Source organism: Tamandua tetradactyla, chromosome 14 (genome assembly GCF_023851605.1).
Source record: "Tamandua tetradactyla isolate mTamTet1 chromosome 14, mTamTet1.pri, whole genome shotgun sequence".
Lineage (NCBI taxonomy): Eukaryota > Metazoa > Chordata > Mammalia > Pilosa > Myrmecophagidae > Tamandua > Tamandua tetradactyla.
In genome coordinates this window covers 79,046,882-79,068,929 of record NC_135340.1, presented here as the reverse complement: position 1 = coordinate 79,068,929, position 22,048 = coordinate 79,046,882, and the positions used below count along the sequence as shown (strand labels likewise).

At 40.6% G+C, this 22,048-nt stretch overlaps 1 protein-coding gene across 11 annotated transcripts in view; it reads right to left on the bottom strand.

The window, feature by feature from the left end:
- Positions 1-22,048, bottom strand: part of TLN2 (talin 2) — a 491,250-nt gene that overhangs the window by 8,553 nt on the left and 460,649 nt on the right. For all 11 annotated transcript variants that reach the window (XM_077128095.1, XM_077128103.1, XM_077128097.1 and 8 more), the window contains one exon: positions 733-858. In XM_077128095.1, coding sequence (XP_076984210.1) covers positions 733-858 — 126 coding nt within the window. The remainder of the gene's footprint in view (positions 1-732; positions 859-22,048) is intronic.

Here is a 22,048-nt window from a genome sequence, read left to right as displayed (position 1 = left end):
ATTTCTGCAATCAAAACTTGGGCCTACACCCCAACGAGATTTATAGTGTTTCTTGTCTGAGAGGCTCTCTGCATGACAGCTTGGATGGGGTTGGTTGATGTTATATGGGAATAACAGGACAGATGGACTATTTTAAATTGGAAGTTCTTCCCATATCCAGGATTAGTCTACTGTACTTTAATCCTTTGGACTGTTAAAAAAGGACTATGCTTCCATGTTAATGCTGATGGAATGGGTGACTGGAGGTGAAGTGGATTTAAGAAATCTCATATTTAAACCAGACTAGCCCTTTGACCAACGGGTTCAGGGAAATGGTATGTACAGTGGGAAAACATTCAGCTTTCCAGTCTTAAACAATGATTGGAGCCACTTGGGATTAGAAAACAATACCACAAAGCCCCAGGGTACTGTGCTAACCCAGTCGTCCACTCAGAAAATATGACAGTTTGTGTCTTTAACCAGCCTCATGTACAGTGGGAATATAACTGTCTTGTTTGGGACCTGACCGCTTTTCAGAGTGGAATGCTTTCCTTAACAAGAAGCAGATGAGAGGCCTGGAAGCAAACCCTTAGTTCTATTTGTCAGATTTAAGCAAAGAGAGTTTTCAATTAGTTGGGACAAGGCCTGGCAATTCAGTGCATGTCCTCAATCAGGCCAGAAGTTGCCACATCTCTTCCTCAGCCCTAGGAGGCTCCCCCTACTGAATGTTCCACCCTAGTGGGGCTCACCCACCTTTCCTTGGGCTACCAGCTCCCTCTGGGCGGCCGAGGCCGATTTGACCAGGGCGCTGGTGGCAGCAGCGATGGATTTAGCGGCTTCCAAGATCTGTTCTTCAAAATCCAGTGTCTCATCTGCTTGCTATAATCAAAAGGAAACAATGTCACGTGCAATTCCTACCCACAAAGGGCTCTTTCTGCCAAACTACTTACTGTTTGGTCACCTGACCGTTCATCAGCCCATTCTTTTGGGTGGAAATGCCTTTTCCATCCACTGCCCACTTCCCACCTCCCACTCTATAAAAGGTGAAAGCAGTTAGCACTGATACCTTACACAAATTTAAAAAACCGGAAATTCTAAGACATATTATTTTATTGTACAAGAACCCTTAAAGAGACCTAATAAAATATACTCAAATGTTCCCATCAGCATCAGTAATCAAAATCAAAAGAGTGGGGGAAAAGCACATTCTTTTAGGAGCTTAAAGCTCAAAAATGCATTAAAAGGGAGAATGATGGCTATTTTTTGTGAAAAGCCTTAATTTACTTGGGGAAAAACAAAAAGCAAAATAGCATTTGTATTTCTGTTGCTGAGCATGGAAAGAATTATATACCCACCACTGAAATTCCAGTGGTGGATTAAAAAGTAATCCAGGCAACATGGTGTCAAGATGGGACTCATCAGTCGCCTGCAGCTCTGAGGTATGGGTTCACCTTGGTAAGATCAGTGGACACCACTGCGTATGTGCTAGCCCATTGGACTCTAGTCTAAATTCAACACCACCCTTATGCCACTGACAAAGTAACTCGGGAAGTTGAAGAGAAGCTCTAAGGGAAGCAGATGGAGCAAGTGTAAAGACTGTGGTCCCAAGCTGGGTGGGAGAGCATCAAAATTTGGGGTGTCCCCAAGGTTCCCTCCAGCATTAACGTTCTTTGACTCCAAGTCAATGTGGTTCAATTTTCTTGGGTCATGAGATGCTGAAGATGTGGCTGATACCTTTTAGGCATTAAGAATTGATAGTCCGGGAGAGTCATGTGTTTTAAGTAGTGCTTATTATGTGCCAAAAAACTTTTAAGGCACTTCCCCATACATTAACTTATTTCTAACACATACATAAAAAATCCTGTATACTAATTTGTCTTTAGCCTTGTGAGAAAACTTGGGCTCAGGGAGGTGGATATTGGGCTCAAGGTTATGTGTTAGCAAGAATCAGAAATCAAACCTAAGTTTCTTGGCTCCAAATGAACATGTCTTACTACCTTGGACTACACCTTAAGGTATCAATGGGAAAGGACTTGGCTAGACAGTTCCAGTGGCCAAGGCTCAAATTCATCTTGCTAACTGTCCCTATGAAATATCAGAGACATGGATACAACTTTTTTCATCTCCTATTCTTAATGGCTATATTTCAAATTATGAAAGATGTCAATCTCATTTCTTACAAACTTTATCATCAAAAGAAAATTTCAGTGCACCTGTAGTGGGTTCGAAGAAAAATGGCAGCATTTTGGAAGTTTTGAGGTAGAAGTTGTATATTCTTTATTTAAGAGAGCATCTTACTTTAGGAGCATTCATGACAGAGCTGGATTCAGTTCTACTAGATTCATTTTGAATTCCTTTATCATAGGGGGCAGGAGTGGGCTGTGGAGCTGGGGGTGTACAGAATTTGCTTACTGAAATAAAAAAAATGACTCATTACAAGACTCTCTGGTATAAAAGATTCTTTCATACATAGATCCGAAAGAAATTACATTAGTCTCTGACATGCGTGTGTGTGTGTGTGTGTGTGTGTATAAAATGATCTTGAAATATAAAGAGCTTTCCTGGAAATTCACACTGCAAAAGAAAGTCACTGTGTGACAGATTAAGTCACTGGGGAACTCACAGGCTTTCTGTGATGGATCTGACAGATCCTCTCATTATGACTGATTTGAAGGGCCTCTCTCACATCTTCTGTTGCCCTGGAGGGTTTTTTGTTTGTTTGGTATTTTATCAACACTTGCTTGAAAAAAAATTGGAAATATTTTTGACATGCACAGATTCTTCTTGTGATGGTAACTGCTGTAATGCTCTTTGATGAATATTTATTTTTCTTTCCAGAACATCTCTATGCCTTAGAATGGACACAGAAGAAAGTCTTAACTTTGGGAGGCATATGCTCTGATGAGAAGCCAATGGACAGTTTTCCAGGAAAGGCTCAATAAAGCTGCTTGTGATGGCAACAGGGATCCCCAGGATGGAGGAGGAAAGTTTAGATGCTGCAGTTTGGGTGGAGCCCCAAAGGAGGCCAGCAGCTGCCTGCTAGTATCTTCTGTATACCAGGTTTGTCACTAAGGATAAATGCCCACCACCCTCTCTCTCCTGCTGGAAACAGATATCAATACTTAATGGAACCTCACATCATACAACTTCTAGCCCAAGAATAAATGGAATCACCCCAAGGCCAGGGGACTTGGTGTTCCCCCATTAGGTTGGTTTCTCACCAGCAGCAGAATGGAATCCGGGAGAGAGGTAGTAAGGGTAGGAAGATAAGCAAAGAAGGACACAAGCCTAACCATATTATATAAAAGGAGAGAGAAAGACTTTGAAGGGCTTTCCTAAATAAAAGCATCACGATTAAAATTCAGGATTTGTTAACAGAGCGATCCTCACTGTAGTTGGAAGATTGGGGAGAATGAGGAACACAGAGAGTTCCCATGAGGAGGCCCAGGGCACCGCGAACTGCCAGGGCCAGATGCCCCTCACTGAGCTCTGGTTCTCATCTACTCATCTTCACGGGTAGACGGGTTGGTCTCCTGTGATCCCTTTTAGTGGAGATATTATATTGACATGACAAAGGGTTCCCAGATCTCTGGTTGAGGGAAGACTGAGAACACTGAAATCCTCAGTCCTGAATTTTTTTCAACAATTGAATCACATAAAGAGCCTTTAAGATTGTTAAAATAGGAGAGAAGCCCTTTGAAGGTCATACATGTGGGAAAGCCTTCAATAATTGTTCTACCCTCAGGTGACATGAGAGAGCTCACACTGGAGATCAACCCTATCAATGCCATCTATGAGGGAAATCTTCAGTCAATATTCCAATCTCAATGAGAGAACACATGCCTGGAGAGAAACCCTATGAGTGCCGAACGTGTGGGAAGGTCTTCGGTCACTGTTCTAACCTCAGGCGATATGAAAGAACTCAGACTCGACAGAAACGCCATGAAGGTCATCTTTGTGGGAACGCTTTCCTACTCATAGGTCTGCCCTCAGACAACAGGAGAGAATGCACAGTGGACAGAAGCCATAAGAATGTCATCTATACGGGATGAGCTCAATTTTTCTAACCTTAGAAACATAAAATTATTCAAACTTGAGAGGAAACCTATGAATATCATCAACGTGGACAAGCCCTCAGTCAACATCCTGACCTTAGATGGAATGAGAGAGCTCATGCTACACGTTTGGAATATGGAAGAGATTTCACCCATAGCTTTAACCTTTAAACACACCAGAGAACTGAGATACTGAAGAAACACTAAGTTTATAATCAATATGGTAGTCAGTGCCTTTAGTCATCAGTACTATTTCAGATAATATAAGAAAGCTCATACAAGAAAGAATCCATATGGATGTTATCTTCATAGCAAAGCCATTAGTAGTTTTAGTCTGATAATATACCATATGAAAGAACTCACAATATAAATCTAACAGAAGTGGGAAGGCTTCATCTACCACTCTGAAAAGCAAGCCAAAGAAATTACATGTAAGGAATTCTATATCTGTACTCAATATGGGAGTGCCTTAATTTTTAATTTATCCTTTAAATAAAATGAGTGGGTTCTAAAACAAGAAAGATTGCTAAAATAATCTTTTAAAGATGATGACTAATCCTATTGCATGTGGTTGGCTAGTCTTAGTTCTTTATATCAACTGTCGTCAAGCAAAGGCAACCAACTTAAGAAAATGCTTTTATGAAACAGGCTAGACTGAGGATCTCACTGCAGAATCAACCGAGGATGTGGGTAAAGATGCAGGTCTACGTCAGTAGGTCTGGGTGGAGCCTGTTACTGCAAGAACTGGGAGGTGTTTCTAATAATTACCTGTAATGGTGGTGATTATGAAATACTGTGTGAAAAATACTGGCCAAGACTAAGGAAAACAAGCACCAGTTAACCTAATCCCACTAGCCTGTGATCTCCTCCAGGGCATGTATTGCATTTTACTCAATCTGCATCTCTCTAGCTCAAAATCAGGGAGAGAGGAGTCCATGTGATAGGTGTTTGCTGAATGAATATATCTATTTAAAATGAGTCTCCAGAAGTTCCAGAGAGTAGCCAGAGGACAACTCACATAGTAAAAGAAGAAAAATACATAGAGGGGGCGTTCATGTTAATAACTGCCCATTCCTGAACCATGGGGACAGATGCATCTACATCTGTGCAATGGCTCCCGCTCTGCTGAAGGCTGTGGGTAAATGGACACTCTATTGGGATCCCTCAACTATCATTCACATTTTGCCACATTTAACCACTCATACACATAGGCAAATTCAGGAGCATTTTACCGAGAGGTACTCTTGCTTAAAAAACAGTACTGGGAAAAAGTGAGAGCACGTGTGCAAACTAAGAATCTGGTGATGGTTTTTCCCAAATGAAAGCATTAGCTGTACTCTCTGAGCTCTGGGTTTATCTCCTCATTCTTTGTAACAGTGTTCTTCTCCCCACTCCCCTCCACCAGGAAAGGTTATCCGCCAGGCCACCACTAGCTCTTAGCAATTGACTTTCCTGGCTGGTCTTTCAGATTCTAGCTAAGGATGGATTTATCCTCACCTTGGCTTTCTATCAGCTTTGAAAAATGCCTAGGCCCCTTGGGCTGGTCTTTTTTCCTGTTTGATGAGCTGCAGAGCTCACCTATTTTAAAAGTTAGGGGCCTGGAGAGATTTCCTCTAGGGAAAGGCTTTACACTGGGTTGGCTGCCTTGCTGTCTGCCTACTTCCCACCCTCGAGAGAGTATTTTAGTCCCCTGTCTAGCTGACAGGTCTAAACTTTCAGGAGTGAGAGGTCCCATTGGAGAAGGAGAGTGGAAAGGAAGAGAACAATGGAATATTGTGAAAATTTATGTATTTTTAATTATTATTTTTTGCCTTTCAAGGAATCTAAGAAAATCATCTTTGCAGTGATTCATTCATTCAACAAACCTACCTTCTCTGCCACCTACACGAAATAAATGGTTAGTATATGTAAAGTGTGACTGATTCAAAGTAAATATTCAAAATATTCAAAATACTCAGTAGCTATTCGCAATTAATTTAATTATTCTTTCTACTATGCTCTATTATATTTTTGTGGTTTAAAAATTGTTTTTCAGGTTTTGGGCTTGGATAGTCTGCTACTCTGAACTGTTTTATATTCATAATTATATTCAAGCTGTCATTTGATTAGAACTTAATAATAAAAAATAAAAATCAAAGACAAATGTGGGGATTGTGGGCAGGTGGCGGAGGAGGAAGCTCTAGGAAGCAGCTTCTCCATCAGAACAATTATTAACAGATAGGAACATCTGAATCAACTATTTTGAAATTCCAGAGTCTAATAGAACACTGCAGCATCTGGGAAGAGTAAGAGGAAGAGGCTGGTAAATATCAGTAAATACCAGTGAACTTCACTTTCCAGTGCAACAGCTACCATCACCCATCCACCATCTCATGGCAGGCAGAAGCGACATCCTCAGTCCTATCTCCTGGCATGGCTTGCTGGTGTCAGGGTGGGATATAAAGACTTAGTTCCCCAAGATCTGGGTGTGTGTGTCCAACTGCTGAACACTGCATTTGGTCAGCTACTTCAGATTTCTGGGGGTCCAGCTCTGAGGGCAGCATTGTTGCCACCTACCTCAGGAAAAACTGGCAGAGGTGTCTTAAAGACAGTTCCATTCCCTCAAACCTACAGAAAACAGTTGAAGGGCTGCATTTTACTGGGCAAGTGCTGAATCAAGAAAACTCAGCTTCAAAGAGTCATAGGAGAAGCTCCTGGCACTCTTGGCAGGTGTTCCCAGGTCCCTGGCCTTCTTCCATCTGGGAGAAACTGACCTAGGAAACTCCTCTCTAACTCACACCTCCTTCCCAAATTTGCCCTCCAGGAAAAAATAGTTTAGTAGTGTAAGAAACAAGTGAGTCAGGCAGCCTGAGGCAAAGGTTTATCTGCTTTAAGTCTTGCTATGGAGCAGCCAGGAGAGGGAAAAGGTCTGTGTCCTAAGGAATGGAGGGGTTATTCAAATTCCTTTAAACAGGGCAACCCAGGACTAGACACAACTCAAAAGAGACAGGGAGGATCTGTATTAAATATTTATCTTGGGTTGACCCTGACAGGAGGGGTGGGTGCTGAAAGAGAGCACCAGACAATGCAAAGCCAATTTGCAAAGACTGTGAAAGATGTTTTTTGCATTGGTGTGTTTGGTTTTGTTAGCTTCTGGCACTCAAGGAAATCTCCATCACGTTACTAGCTGATACAAACTCGAGAAATAAACAAGCTCAGGGACTAAATAATCCGAGAGTTAACACTTTAAAATATTAAATTGTTTGACTGCAATACAAACAAAGAAACAGAAAACAAGGCCCCATCAAAAGGAAGCAGATAAAATTTATCCAGGAAACATCAATGAAGAACACCAGACTGTGGACATACCAGAAAAAGACCTCAAAAAAATGATCTTCAATATACTCAAGGGAAGGAAGGAAAATATAGAGAAAGAACTACAGGTTATGAGGATAATGAATGAACAATATGAGACTCAATAATGAGAGATATTTTTAGAAGGAACCAAACAGAACTATCGGAGTTGAAGACCAAAATTACTGAAATGAAAAAGTGCCAGGAGGGTTTCAAAAGCAGACTGGGTCTAGGCAGAAAAAAGAATCTGTGAACTCCAAGATAAGACAATCAATATGAGTCATGCTGAAGATCAGAAAGAAGAAAAAAAATCTTAAATGTGAAAATAGTCTGAGACCTGTGGGATACCATCAGGTATTCTAATGTGGGCATTATGGGAGTCTTAGAGGGGGAAGGAAAGGAGAAGGAGAATTAAAAGAAATAATAACAGAAAATTTCATAATCAACAGAATATGTAAATATGCACATCCAAGAAGTGCAACAAACATCAAACAAAATTGAAGAGAAATATTCCTGGAAACAAGGCGGTCAAACTGTCGAATGTAAAGGACAAGAGAAAGTTCTGAATGCTATAAGAGAGAAGCAACATATTATGTACAAAGGAGTCCCAGTTAGATTAAGTGTTGATTTCTCATCAGAAACCATGGAGGCAAGAAGGAACCAGGTTGAAATACTTTACGTACTGGGAGAAAACAACTACCAACCAACATCTGGTGAGACTTTCAAAAATGGGGGGCAGTGGTGGGGGGCGTCGGGAATTAAACAAATTTTTTTTAAATGAGGGAGAGATTAAGAAATTTGCAGATAAACAGAAGTTAAGGGAGTTCATTACCAGTAGGCCTGCCCTACAAGCAATGCTATATGCTTTCTTAAGACTGAAGAAAATATTGATCAAAGTGGCATAAAGAAATAAATAGCTCTGGTAAAGGAAAGCATATGGATAACTAAAATGCATTGCTATTGTATTTTTTTGGTATGTAACTCCACTTGCTTCTGGAGGTGTTAACATGCAAAAACAAGTAATGGTAAATCTACTGTTTTGGATATATAATGTACAAAGATATAACTAGTAAGAAGTACAAAAAAAGAGATGGGGATGGAAAAGTATAGGATTAGTATACTGTATGCTATTGAAGTTAAGTAGGTATCAAATAAAAAAATGAAATATGATAATAGAAAAGATAGCAGAGTAGAGACCTCCAGGACTCAGTCTTTACTCCAGGGCAGCTAGTAAACAGCCAGGAACTGTCTGAAACAAATGTTCTGGGGATCTGGAGACCAGAAAACTGGACAGTATCCACAGAGAAGCTGGAGGAAGAGACCAATAAACTGTGGTGAAGATCTGTGAATAGCTGGTTCCTTGCAGCAGCTGATACTCATCCCCCACTCTTGTGGCAGGCTACCTGTCCCTGGCTGTCTGCTGCTGTCAGAAAGGGACATAAAAGTCTTCTTCCCCAAGAATGGGAGGGAGTGGGCATGGCCAAGGACTGAATATGGTGGCTTTGATTAGCAAATTCAGATTGCTGGGTCCTGGCTCTGAGCTACGGTTTAAAGCCACCTGGATAAAAGCAGCTTAGTAGTCCCTGTTTCAACTCCATCCCCATCAGGGGCAGAATTGGTGAAGACTTAAAGGCACAGTACCTCTTTAAGAATGCAGTGATCAGTTTGATGAAGAGCACCATATACTGGGCAGGCCAGGAAAGTACACATTTGGGGAACATCAAAGAGACATCTGGTGTCTTTCTTGGTCTCCTCCCCAGGGTGTTTTTGAACTGGTCTAGCCCCCTTTGTGGTCTGTGGCACTGTTTTAACTGGGAAATACTGACTTGGGAAATTTCTCTTTGAAGTGACCCTCCTCTCAGAATTTTCCCTCCAAGAGAAAGCAGCTAGAGAAAATGAAAGAAGTATTTAAGAACTGTCGAATCAAATAAAAAACAAATGTAAAGATCAACATTTTTGAAGTAACAGAGGGAAGGATGCTTTCTCCTGGAGGTGAAACAAATTGCACAAAAAGTGCAATCTCAAAAATTTTACTGTATATCCAGGGCAAGAATCAGACAGAGAAGCACTTGAAAAATCTGGTCCATGAGACATGGGGTATTCTATAGGTAGAAAATAAGTTGAATCAAGTGTCAAAGAAGAGCCTCAACACAATGCTGATCTCTAAACAAAAGATAGAAAATGACTTCCAGAGTAAACTAAAAAAGTCATCAGCAAAAAATTACAAGCCATTTTAAGAAACAGGAAGATATGGTTCAGTCAAAGGAACAAATCAAACCTTCAAAGAAAACCCCAAATTTGGAGCAACTACTCAAAGATGTTCAAATAAATCTAAATCAATTCAAGGGGACAAAGGAAAATTTAGCTAAAGAGATGAAGGATATTAGGAAGATAATGTGTGAACATGAAGAATTTGAAAGTATAAAAAGAAACCTAACAGAAATGATGGGTATGAAAAGGACAATAGACGAAACTAAAAGCACACTAGAGGCATTCAAGAGCATTTCTGAACAAGCAGAAGAAAGGATCAGAAGACCTAGAAGACAGGACAATTAAAATCTTACAGATGGAAGAATAGATAGAAAAAAAATGGGAAAAATTAAGCAGGGTCTCAGGGACTGAAATAACAGCATGAAGTACAAACATACATGTCATGGGTGTCCAAGAAGGAAAACAGGGCAGAAAGAATATCTGAGGAAATAATGGCTGAATATTTCCCAAGTTTTATTAAAGAAGCACAAAGTACTCCAAACAGAATAAATCCTGAGACCTAATCTGAGACACAAACTAATCAGAATGTCATATCCAAAGATAAGGTGAGAATCCTGGAAGCAGTAAGAGAAAAGTGATTTTTCATATACAAGAAAACTGCAATAAGTCTAAGTTCCTATTTCTCATCAGAAACTAGGAAGGCAAGAAGGCAGTGGTATGATATATTTAAGGTACTATGCCGGTTTCCTAATATAAATTATGTGGACAGTTTAATTGAACACCATAAGTACATGGAACCTTGAGTAGGGCATGAGAGTTTGTAGGTTTGTACAGAGTGATGGCCTGATAGATCCCAGAGTGATTTCAACAGTGAATAAAAAAGTGTTTGCAAAGTTCCCTTGGGGGAGTGACAAGAAAGGGGGAAAATTCAACTTCCCCATGTGGAGAATTCCTGATATTCTCACAAGCAGTGGGGACAACCAAAGCAATAGGCTTAGCCCTCAATCTTGGGGTTTGTTCATATGAAACTTATCCCTGCAAAGGATAGGCTAAGCCTACTTAAAACTAGGCCTAAGAGTCACTCCCAGAGAACCTCTTTTGTTGCTCAGATGTGGCCTCTCTCTCTCAGCCAACACAACAAGTAAACTCACTGCCCTCCCTCTCTCTATATGGGACATGACTCCAGGGGTGTAAACCTTCCTGGCAACATGGGACAGAAATCCTAGAATGAGCTGGGACTCAGCACCAAGGGATTGAGCAAGCCTTCTCGACCAAAAGGGGTGAGAGAGAAATGAGACAAAATAAAGCGTCAATGGCTGAGAGATCTTAAACAGAGTCGAGAAGTTATCCTGGAGGTTATTCTTACATGTTATATAGATATCACCTTTTTAGTTAAGGTATATTGAAGAGGCTGGAGGGAAATGCCTGAAAATGTAGAGCTGTGTCCAGTAGCCATGTTTCTTGAAGATGATTGTATAATGATAAAGCTTTCACAATGTGACTGTGTGGCTGTGAAAACCTTGTGTCTGGTGCTCCTTTTATATATGGTATGGACAGATGAGTAAAACATAGGAATTAAAAATAAATAAATAATAGGGGGAACAAATGTTAAAATAAATTTAGTAGATTGAAATGCTAGTGATCAATGAAAGGGAGTGATAAGGCATATAGAAAAAAATAGGGGAAACAAAGGCTAAAATATATTGGGTAGATGGAAATATGAGCAATCAACAAGGGAGGGGGTAAGGGGTATGGTATGTATGGGTTTTTAATTTTTTTTCTTTTTATCTCTTCTAATTGATGCAAATATTCTAAGAAATGATCATGGTGATGAATATACAACTATGTGATGTAATAGTGAATTATTGATTATATACCAAGAATGGAATGATCATATGGTAAGAATGTTCGTTTTTGTATGTTATGTTTAAAAAAAAAAAGATACTGTGCCATTTTGAAGCTGTTTGTACCCCAGAAAAGCCATGCCCTTTAATCCTCATTCAATGTTGCTGGGTGGGATCTTTTTCATTGTTTCCATGGAGATGTGACCCACCCAATTGTGTGTAGTAACTTTTGATTAGATGGTTTCCATGGAGATGTCCATTCAAGGTGGGGTTGCTTACTGGAGCCCTTTAGAGGGAACCATTTTGGGGGACACTTTGGAGCCAACCCAGAGCCCACAAAGCCAGAGATCTTTGGAGACAGAGGGAGGGTGCCCCTGGGGAAGTCTTATGAAATGAGGGGAGAAGGCTGGCATGCATTGCTGGGTGCCTTCCCAGCTAAGAGAAGTGTCCGGAACCCAGAGACCCCAGCAGACACCAGCCATATGACTTCTCAGCTGACAGAGCCGTTCTGGACAGCATCAGCCTTACTTGAATGAAGGGAACCTCTTGCTGGTGCCTTAATTTGGATGTTTTCACGGCCTTAGAACTATACATTTACAACTTAATAAATTCCTTCTTAAAACTCATTCCATTTCTGGTATATTGCATTCTGACAGATTACAAACTAAAACAGATACTGAAAAAGAAAAACTGCCAGCTAAGAATTCTCTACTGGCAAAACTATCCTTCAAAAATAAGGGGGAGTTTAAGATATTTACAGATAGGCAGGAACTGAGAGAGTTTGTTAACAAGAGACCTGCCCTACAAGAAATGCTACAGGGAATCCTGCAGGCTGAAAGGAAAAAACAGGAGAGAGAGGCTAGGAGGAGAATGTAGAAATGAAGAGTAACAGTAAAGGTAACTAAAAGGGTAAAAAGAGAGACAAAAATAAGATATGACATATAAAAGCCAAAGGATAAAATGGCTGAAGAAATTACTGCCATTAGAGTAATAACAATGAATGTTAATGGATTAAACTCACCAATCAAAGGATACAGACCAACAGAATGGGTAAAAAATATATACGCCATCTAAATGCTACCTACAAGAGACTCACCTAAGACCCAAAGATACATACAGGTTGAAAATGAAAGGCCGAAATGAAAAAGATACTCCATGCAAGCAGTATTGAAAAAAAGCTGGGGTAGCTATACTAATTTTGGACAAAATAGACTTTAAATGTAAAGCTACTCTAAGAGACAAAGAAGGACATTATATATTAATAAAAGGGGAAGGCACGAAGAAGAAATAGTAATCATAAATATTAATGCACCTAACCAGGGTGCCCCAAAATACCTGAGGCAAACACTAGCAAAACTGAAGGGAGAAATCTACAATAATATTTGGAGACTTCAATATACTGCTCACATCAATAGACAGAACATCTAGACAGAGAATCAACAAGGAAAGAGAGAACTTGAGTAATCTGATAAATAAACTAGACCTCAGAGACATACAGAACCATGTCCCCAAAGCTGCAGGGCATACATTCTTCTCAAGTGCTCACAGACCATTCTACAGGATAGAGAACATGCTGTGTTGCAAAACAGATCTCAATAAATTTTAGAAAACTGAAATTATACAAAGCTCTTTCTCTGATCATAATGGAATGAAGCTGGAAATCAACAAGTAGAGGACTGGAAAGTGCACATACTTATGGAACACACTCTCAAACAGTAAGTGGGTCAAAGAAGAAATTGCAAGAGAATTCAGTAAATACCTTGAGACAAATGAAAATGAGGACAAAACATATCAAAACTTATGGGATGTAGGGAAGGCAGTGCTGAGAGGAAAGTTTATATCCCTAATGTCTGCATTAAAAAAGGAGAAGGAGTGAAATCCAAGATTTAAATCAAAGATTTAACTGCACATTTGGAGGAACTAGAAAAAGAACAGCAAACTAATCCCAAAGCAAGCAAAAGGAAAGGAAAAACAAAGAAACAAACAACAAAAAAACATTAGAGCAGAAATAAATGATATTTGAGAAAAAAAATAGAATTTAAGAAACCCAAAAGTTAGTTTTTTGAAAAGATTAATAAAATTGACAAACCTTTAACTAGACTGACAGATGAAAGGAGGTAAGATGCTGATAAATAAAATCAGAAATGAGAGGGGGGACATTACTAAGGACCCCACAGAAACAAAAAGGATCATAAGAGGATACGGAACAACCATATGCTAAAAAATTTGACAACGGACATGAAATAAATTCCTAGAAACACAAGAACAGCCTAAACTGACTCTAGAAGAAATAGAAGACCATGACCAACCAAGCATAACCAAAGAGATTGAATCAGTCATTAAAAATATCCCATCAAAGAAGAGCCCAGGACCAGATGGCTGGCTTCACAGGTGAATTCTACCCGTCATTTCAAGAAGGATTAATACCAGTTCAGCAAAAACTCTTCCCCAAACATAAATAAATAAAAGAGGAGGGAACACTAACTCATTCTGAGTCCAACATCCCTGTAATACCAGATAAAGATATTACCAGAAAAGAATATTACAGACCAATTTCTTTAATGAATATAGATGCAGAAATCCTCAACAAAATACTTGTAAATCCAATCCAACAGCACATTAAAATAATTAAATACCATGACCAAGCAGGTTTTATTCCAGGTAAGCAAGGGTGATTCAACATAAGAAAATCAGTTAAGGTAACATATCACATCAACAAAACAAAGGGAAAAAAAACCACATGATCATCTCAATTCATGCAGAAAAGGCATCTGACAAAATCCAGCATCCTTTCTTGTTCAAAACACTTAGAGGGCAGGCCATGGTGACTCAGCAGGCAGAGTTCTCGCCTGCCATGTCAGAGACCCGGGTTCAATTCCTGGTGCCTACCTATGCCAAAAAAAAAAAAAAAAAAAACCACTTAGAAAAACAAGAATAGAAGGAAACTTCCTCAACCTGCTAAAGGGCATATATGAAAAACCCACAGCTAAAATCATACTCAACAGTGAAAGATTGAGAGGTTTTCCTCTAACAAGACAAGGGTGTTCTCTGTCACCACTAATATTCAATATTCTGCTAACAGTTCTAGCCAGAGCAGCTAGGCAAGAAAAAGAAATAAAAGGCATCCAAACTGGAAAGGAAGACATAAAACTTTCACTATTTGCAGAGGACATGAGTCTATATATAGAAAGTCCCAAAACATCCACAACAAAGTTACTAGCGCTAATAAACAAATTCAGCAAAGTGGCGGGACACAAAAGATCAACACCCAAAAAATCAGTAGTGTTGCTATACACTAATAATGAGCAATCTGAGAGGGGAATCAAGAAAAAAAAATCCCATTTACAATAGCAACAACAAAAAATCAAATATCTAGGAGCAAATTTAACTAAGACATAAAGGACTTATAGACAGAAAACTACAAATAAAAATGACTGTTATATATGAAGTTGTTAAATTTTAACACCACAAAGAAAATACATGATGGAAGAGTTTTGGTACTGGGTACTGGTGACAGTAGTGGGGCATTGTGCACGTAATTCACAGCTCTGAGATGCATGTTTGAATGTGGGTAGAAGAGTGAAATTCTAGGTTATATATGTTACTAGAATAAAACTTTTTAAAAAATTCACGGAACTGCAGAACACAAACAGTGAACCCAAGTTAAAACATGGACTATGGTTAATAGAATAATTACAAACATCTGCTTTTATCAATTTAACAAATGCACGAGACCAGCGTAAGGTGTTATTAGTAGGGTAGTATAAGGGAACTCTGTATTTTCTGTATGACTTTTCTATAAATCTACAACTTCTCTCTCTCTCAAAAAAAAAAGACCAACTTAATTTCAAACAGTTTACTGAAAAGGTTAAATAAATAATGGTATTAAAAAAAGATAAATGAAGGTGGGTTAAATAACACAGGGCACAGACAGACCAAGCTTCCTGCTTTTCTCTCAACACCGGACAGGGGGTGGGCAGCCCAGGGTCCAGTCTGTCTGTACCTTCTGACCTGGGGTCTTCACTGCCCCTTCTCCAGGGTCACTTAATCTGTTTTCAGTTCATAACGTTAGGAGCAAGTCGGCTCTCCTGGTACTTAACCTCAGACATGTTATGGTGCCGGATTAAATCTTTCTTAGAAAGTAGCAACTGAAATAAACAAGGACTACATTTTTATCCTGGCTTCCTTCTCAGAGGGGCTCTGCCTCCTTCCTGCAGCACCTCTACCGGCCTACCCGCTCTCCCCCAGCTCTTTCCCTGCACGCCCCGGGCCTGTGCCGGGCGGTTGAAGATTTTTTCCTCCCAAGGCCCTTCTTCTCAGCCTTTCCTTTGTGAATTGTGCTCCTGCACCCTGCCAGTCCCTTCTCCCCATGAATGTGCAGGTGAAGGAGTCCATGGCACCCACAGGAGGTGGAGATGGCCAAATGGCTAATGCCCTGATTTCTGCACCCCCCCCCCACCCCATGCCCACCCCCGTCCTTGGAGAGACAGCCTTGCTGATGGCTGACCAAAACCATCGCTTTTCTCACACTGGCTACATCAGCCAAAGAACTCACAGTACCATCTTTCTAGTTAGGAATATGCTTTGCTCTGTATTACTAAAAGTCTTGCAGAATGCTTGCTACTTAAAACGGGTCATATCACATTAGGAACTGAAAGAAAAATGTTTTGGACATAAGCACACTTTTAGTAAGTGTGAATATTTTACATGTAATTGAAATGTCCTTGGGGGAGAAAGCAGCCCAGCTCCTTCAACTCTCCTAACACAAGTGAGAGTGAGGCGTTTTCTGCAGCTGGAAGCCTGAGTGGAACAGGGACCCACGTTGCTCCTTTCTCAGCAGTGAGTTTGGCTGCTAACAGTTTGCTCCCGGTAATGAACTGAGAGGAGCCTCAAGGGAGACCTTAGCCTGCAGGCTAAGACTCAAACTATTCAAAAGCCAGATCAGTCCTCTCTTTTGGAGGACCCACAGGCAGGCTTGGCTTTAGGACCATCAATGTTACTAGTTCCAATAAAAGCAAAATCTCCCAGAACAGCTGGAACTGCTCTTCTGCCAAGAGTCCAGAACCCAGGCAACAGGCCTGGTCACCCGCAGGCTGGCCCGTGCTCAGGGAAGGCTCCGGGGAGACCACAAACGGACAAAGTGTGTGACAGAGAGAGCGAGCACAGACGATTACATCTAGATATCGGGAGGGCTACTTTCTGCCTCCAGATGGGGAATAAATGCAAGTTCACGTAACAGACATTGGAAAAGAACCAAGTGTGCATGATTAGTATTTTGGGAGTGGTTTACCTTTGGTATCCACTGTTTTATTGCTTTTATTTTTCCTAAAATGAAAATACCACTGAAATTATCTTTTAATCACTATTTCTGCTTGATAGAAAATCCTTAAAGATTTTAGATTTGTTATGCTCTCTTAAAAAAAAAACCAGGCATGTGAACGTCTATACAGGAAGTGTGGACAAAGAAGAGAGAACAGAATTCTTTCAAAGGTTTAATTAGGGAAATGTGCTGCACCTTAAGCCCCTTCAATGCAAATCCTATATGCTTCTGAGGAGCTATTCTACACTGATGAGAGCCATGTGGTAACGTGTTGGCCGAGTTCCCAGCACACTTGTGCTTTGCACGCCCTCTACATCTTTGGGACTGATATCAACTAATGTTGGTTGAGCTCAAAGTCTGCAGCTGAACCGCACAGAAAATGCTCTTCAGCTCTTCCTCCTCACTGAACGCAGTTGCCTTTTCCCATTTCCACCTTAATCAATAGAGACAGCATGCTGGTCAACAAAATTACCAAAAGAAACAAGAAAAGCACATCAATTTAAACAGATGGGCGGCATCTGAAGGTCATGTGTCATTTTGGTCAAATAACTTTAACTGGATGCCAAACCAGAAATGATGTTCTCCAGCAGCGTGAAGGTGGGCTTAACTTTGGCCACCCCAAAATCAGTCTGAGTCTGAGAGAGCCCCTGGTGACACACACAGACCACTTCTCAGTGGAAAATGATCCCAGGGACATGTTCCACTTTATACCTCAGGAAGCCAGGGCCCCAAATCTTCTCCTTCTCCTGTGCCATCACTTCTGTGCTACAGCTGCCCAGGACCCTGGGACTATGCATCCCCTGTAAGCAAGTAGGACACCGACTGCTAGACACGTCCGAGAGGCTTTCAGGAGCAGCCATTAGGAACGCTGGCTCACCACCTCTGTGCCCGAGTGAAAGCAAACTCCCTATGGAGGGATGCTGATGGATATATAATATATAAACTCAGGAGAGCCCTTTAAAAGACAGCTTTTCTCCTCCAAAAACCTAGCTATTAGCAAAGTCGTTCTCCTTCCAGAAAGCAGTGTTCACAAAGTCTTCTGTTGAGAGGGTTCGGAATGAATTTCACAGGCTCTGCTAAGAGGAAGGGGTTAAGACCATCCAAAGAAGATTGTTAAATATCAGGAAAAATATTTTCTACACAGCTATCCCAAATTTCCTGCTGCAGCCAATTAGGCTACGGAATGACTGTGATTGTTGGCTTATTCCAAATATTATCAACCTCTGCTGACAAGTTAGCTCGTAACAGGAAATTCAACAGACAGCATGTAGTCTACATTACATGATCTTTATCAGATGTATTTAGCCCTAACCAAGGTTTGCACCAAGTCCAGTGATCTGCCATCCACATGGCTGGTGGTTTATACGTGCAATTGGGTTTATGAACTTTGTTACTAGGAGTGGAAAGGAAAGTTGTTGAAGATTTGTGCTCCTTGAATTTTAGCTGGAATCCTGATTATGAAAATTACTAATTACTAAATAGTAGATCAGGTTAAAAGGAACCAAAATGAAAACAAAATATAAATTGAGATGTGTTCGGAGGCTGTAAACCTGACTTTTATCCCATGTCATAAGCATGGACTGGAACCTTCCAAGCCACATCCCCTACTCCCCAGGTATATTCTTAGGGACTCACCACTGCATACAACTAAGCTGTATATAACATCTCAAGCCCTAGAACACATTAATAATTGTGATTTGTTTCTATAGGAAATAATCTAGTGAGTATTGATAGAGGTCTCAAATACTAAAATGAGAAATGGAATATAAAACATAATGAAATATATCAAGCACTCTGCACTTTGTCTTCTAAGTCTACTTGTGATTTTAACATATTCTCTCCTGTTGCCTTATAAACTATATTAGGAACCCCCGGAGACAGGGCAAGACACTGTAGGAATATGTTTGATATATAGTTGGATTAAATAACAACCTAATATATCAAACATATCACACAGAGGCCTGCAGAAAAGGCATCCAAGTTTGACTGAGTTCGAGAATAGACAGAGTACTGAAGGCTACAGCTGCAGGGGTGGCCACCCACCGCAGCGACTCCGTTACCTGTCTTTGGAGGCACAGGTCTGCCTGGAAGTGTGAGACACGCTATTCGGGATATTGTCAGTACATGCACTGGAGCTCACAGACATTCTCATTTTGCCATTATACCATCTTCCCAAACAAAAAGTGAATTCAGTGGTGCAAATCTGTTCTTATTCATCTCTGGGAGATTTCAGGCAAAAAGAGATGCTAAAATTTTAAGGGCCTGAGGTGGGAATATGCTAGGAATTATCTTCATAAACCACGAACCATTTCACTCTTTAAACAGACAACCTGAGAGTGCGGTGAGCACCACAATTTAAACAAAAACATTGTCCCACCCCCAAATTATTCCTCAAAGCAGTGCAAATGCTCCCCAGTTATGGAAGGCAGGCATATTCACTTCTTACTGAGGCTGGGGGTGGGGTGGGATAAAGTTACAGGGATAGAGACATGATAACAATATTCATTCCAATATTCTGAAGATGCTTTATTTTTTATTATTATCATTTTTTTAAGTCATGGGAGAGGGTGGAGAGAAGCAACTAACCTAAAAGACCGGCTGAATTACTGTGTCGCACTGGGAATTTCTGTTTTCTTCTTACATGGAAACAAATTCCTTATTTGTTTCCAGTGGACAGCACTTCCAGACAGGCACAAAACCTGGGGTTTGGGTTGATGGTTTCTTCAACAAGGGGTTTATTATTATTTTTTTATTTATTTATTTTTTACATGGACAGGCACCAGGAATCGAACCCGGGTCCTCTGGCATGGCAGGCAAGCGTCCTTGCCTGCTGAGCCAACGTGGCCCACCCAACAAGGGGTTTTAGATAACATAATCCATGTGGCAGGAGCCTCTGGCCAATGGGCAGAGAAAGGCTTCAGAGAATCCTAAAGATAATCTAGAAGCACCTCACATCCTTCCTAATATAAAGGCGGGACTGGCCTGCAGGAGGTACCCCCAGTGGAAAGTGTCAACTCAGCCCTGAAGGATCCTTTGGCTTTCCTGTAAAAACCTCCACTGTAAATAAAAATCTAGATGATCCTGAAATAACGTAGGGATGCTTTCTGGATGTTTCAGCAGTCATCACTAATTTCCTTAGTGCTGTTTTTCTTAAAACACTTGTTTAATAAAATTCAAAACACAGAACCCTGTCCCTGCATCACCGCAATTCTATGATCATTCTTGTGCATCCCTCACCTGCCTCCTTCACATGCAAGTGTTTTTTAAAGAGCTGTATTCATAATGAGTATATAATTCTGCATCTTGGTTTTATTTTTAACTTTACATTAGACTAAATGCATCTTTTTCATGCGGCACAGTCCTTTGAATCATTATTTTTAATGGCTGCACAGCATTCCTTTAAGGAGACACCAAGGTCACATACAACATCTCACTACTACAAACAGGGCTGTCAGCAACATCCCTCTCACACACAGAACTTTCTTCCTATGGACAGACTCCCAGAGGAGGGATTAATGGCTCAAAGGACGTAGGCAAACCACAAGCTTCCCCTATGGGACTGCACCAGCCTTCTCCAGTGCTGGGTGGGCATATGCGCTCCTCCCCGCTCAGTCACAGTGAACTGACCCTGGCAAGGCGATTCACCTCTCAGGGCCTCCGATTCTGCATCTGTAAAGTGTGGATGAGAACAGGGCCTGCCTCACTGACGTGCTCTAAGGGCCAGGTGAGTTAATCCGAGTAAAGCACCGAGAAGACTGCTGGGCACGTATATGGCATTCAATAAATGTGAGTTATGGGTTTTTTGCTTGTTTTCATTTCATTTTTAATTTCTGTTAAGGACATCAGTTCAGGGGCCTATGGAGTAATTTTTATTTCCAGTCTTCTCCCCGGAAGGGGTAGACAAAAGTCTACAACAGCATATTTTCTATGATGCTAATGGTAATGGCAAGAATGGTGACACAGTTATGGTTTTTTACTGAGTCTTACTATATGCCAGGCATGTATTCTTATATTTCCTCATTCAACTATTATAGCAACAACCCTAATAACTTTGTTTTTAAGGTCAAGAATCCAGCCAATTAATAAATGGCTGGACAGAGGGAAAGCAGGATTCAGAGATAGACAACAGCTCAGAAGGACCCTGCCAAAGGGCAAATGGAAAGGGATTAGAGCAGGAGTTCTTGGGATATTGTAAGGGACTAACATTTTTACCAGGTGAATTCTCCAGGAGAATGAAAGCATCAGCTGATATGGCTTAGGCATTAGTAAACAGACTCTTTCGCGAGACAGGCCACTTGTGAGAAAGCACATATAGGAAAGGAAAAACAAATTAAGCACCAAACATCTATGTCTTAGTTAAGGATTGCCTTTTAAGTTGAAGGTACACTTTTCATTCATGATTAACCTGATTTACTCAGCAGAAACAAAGACAACAAGGAAATGGACTTTCCTCTCTACTCACACTTTGCTCTTAGGCTTGTAAGAAAAACTGGGACAACCTCAGACAACCCAGGACCCTCGGACTAGAACTAGAGGCCAGCAGCGAGAACCCTGGCAAACCCAGAAATCAGAAGCCAGACTTAGAAGTTTCATCTTGATGAGAAATTAATTTTTAAAATGGCTTTATCAATGCTTGTGCAACTAGTACGTGATGGGGTGTAAGAATTCAATGGTTCCAAGGATGTTCCCAAGCTTCATCAACTCATTATCTATCATTATGCCCATTTCATACCCATCAGGCCTCTGGTTGCATCATCTTCATGCTGAAGACAGACATGAGGGAGGGTGTGTGTGTGTGTGTGTGTCACTGCTTCTCAACAGGGCTGGGCTTGATCTGCAGCACTAGCTTACAGACCTTCCGTTGAGTAATTGCCTTCCCGACCACCCTATTTAAAAGCATCTCTTTCCTTGAAATGGCTGTTTCTCTTAACACATACACATTTGAGATGTTAAGTTCTAAAAATTATCTAGATGACAAATGTAAATGGAAAATAAAAACCACTCTAGCCATCCACAGTTTCTATCATATACTGGAAAAGTCTGTTAATGGGTATATTTTGGAGATTCGCCTAATCCTCTATCGATTTTAAGAAAAGAGAGACTCAGCATCGCTATTTATTTTTAAAAAGCACAATGGAACCCAGAAAATTGGAGGACGACAACCTCATATTCAGGTAAGAGGGACTTGCTAAAGGAAGCATCCAATACCTGCTTCATATAATGAAACTAAATCAAGATTGTAAATGCCCCGATTCTTCCTCTGGATATCCAAAGGTATTTTTCTGGATTGAAAGAATCACTTGCTT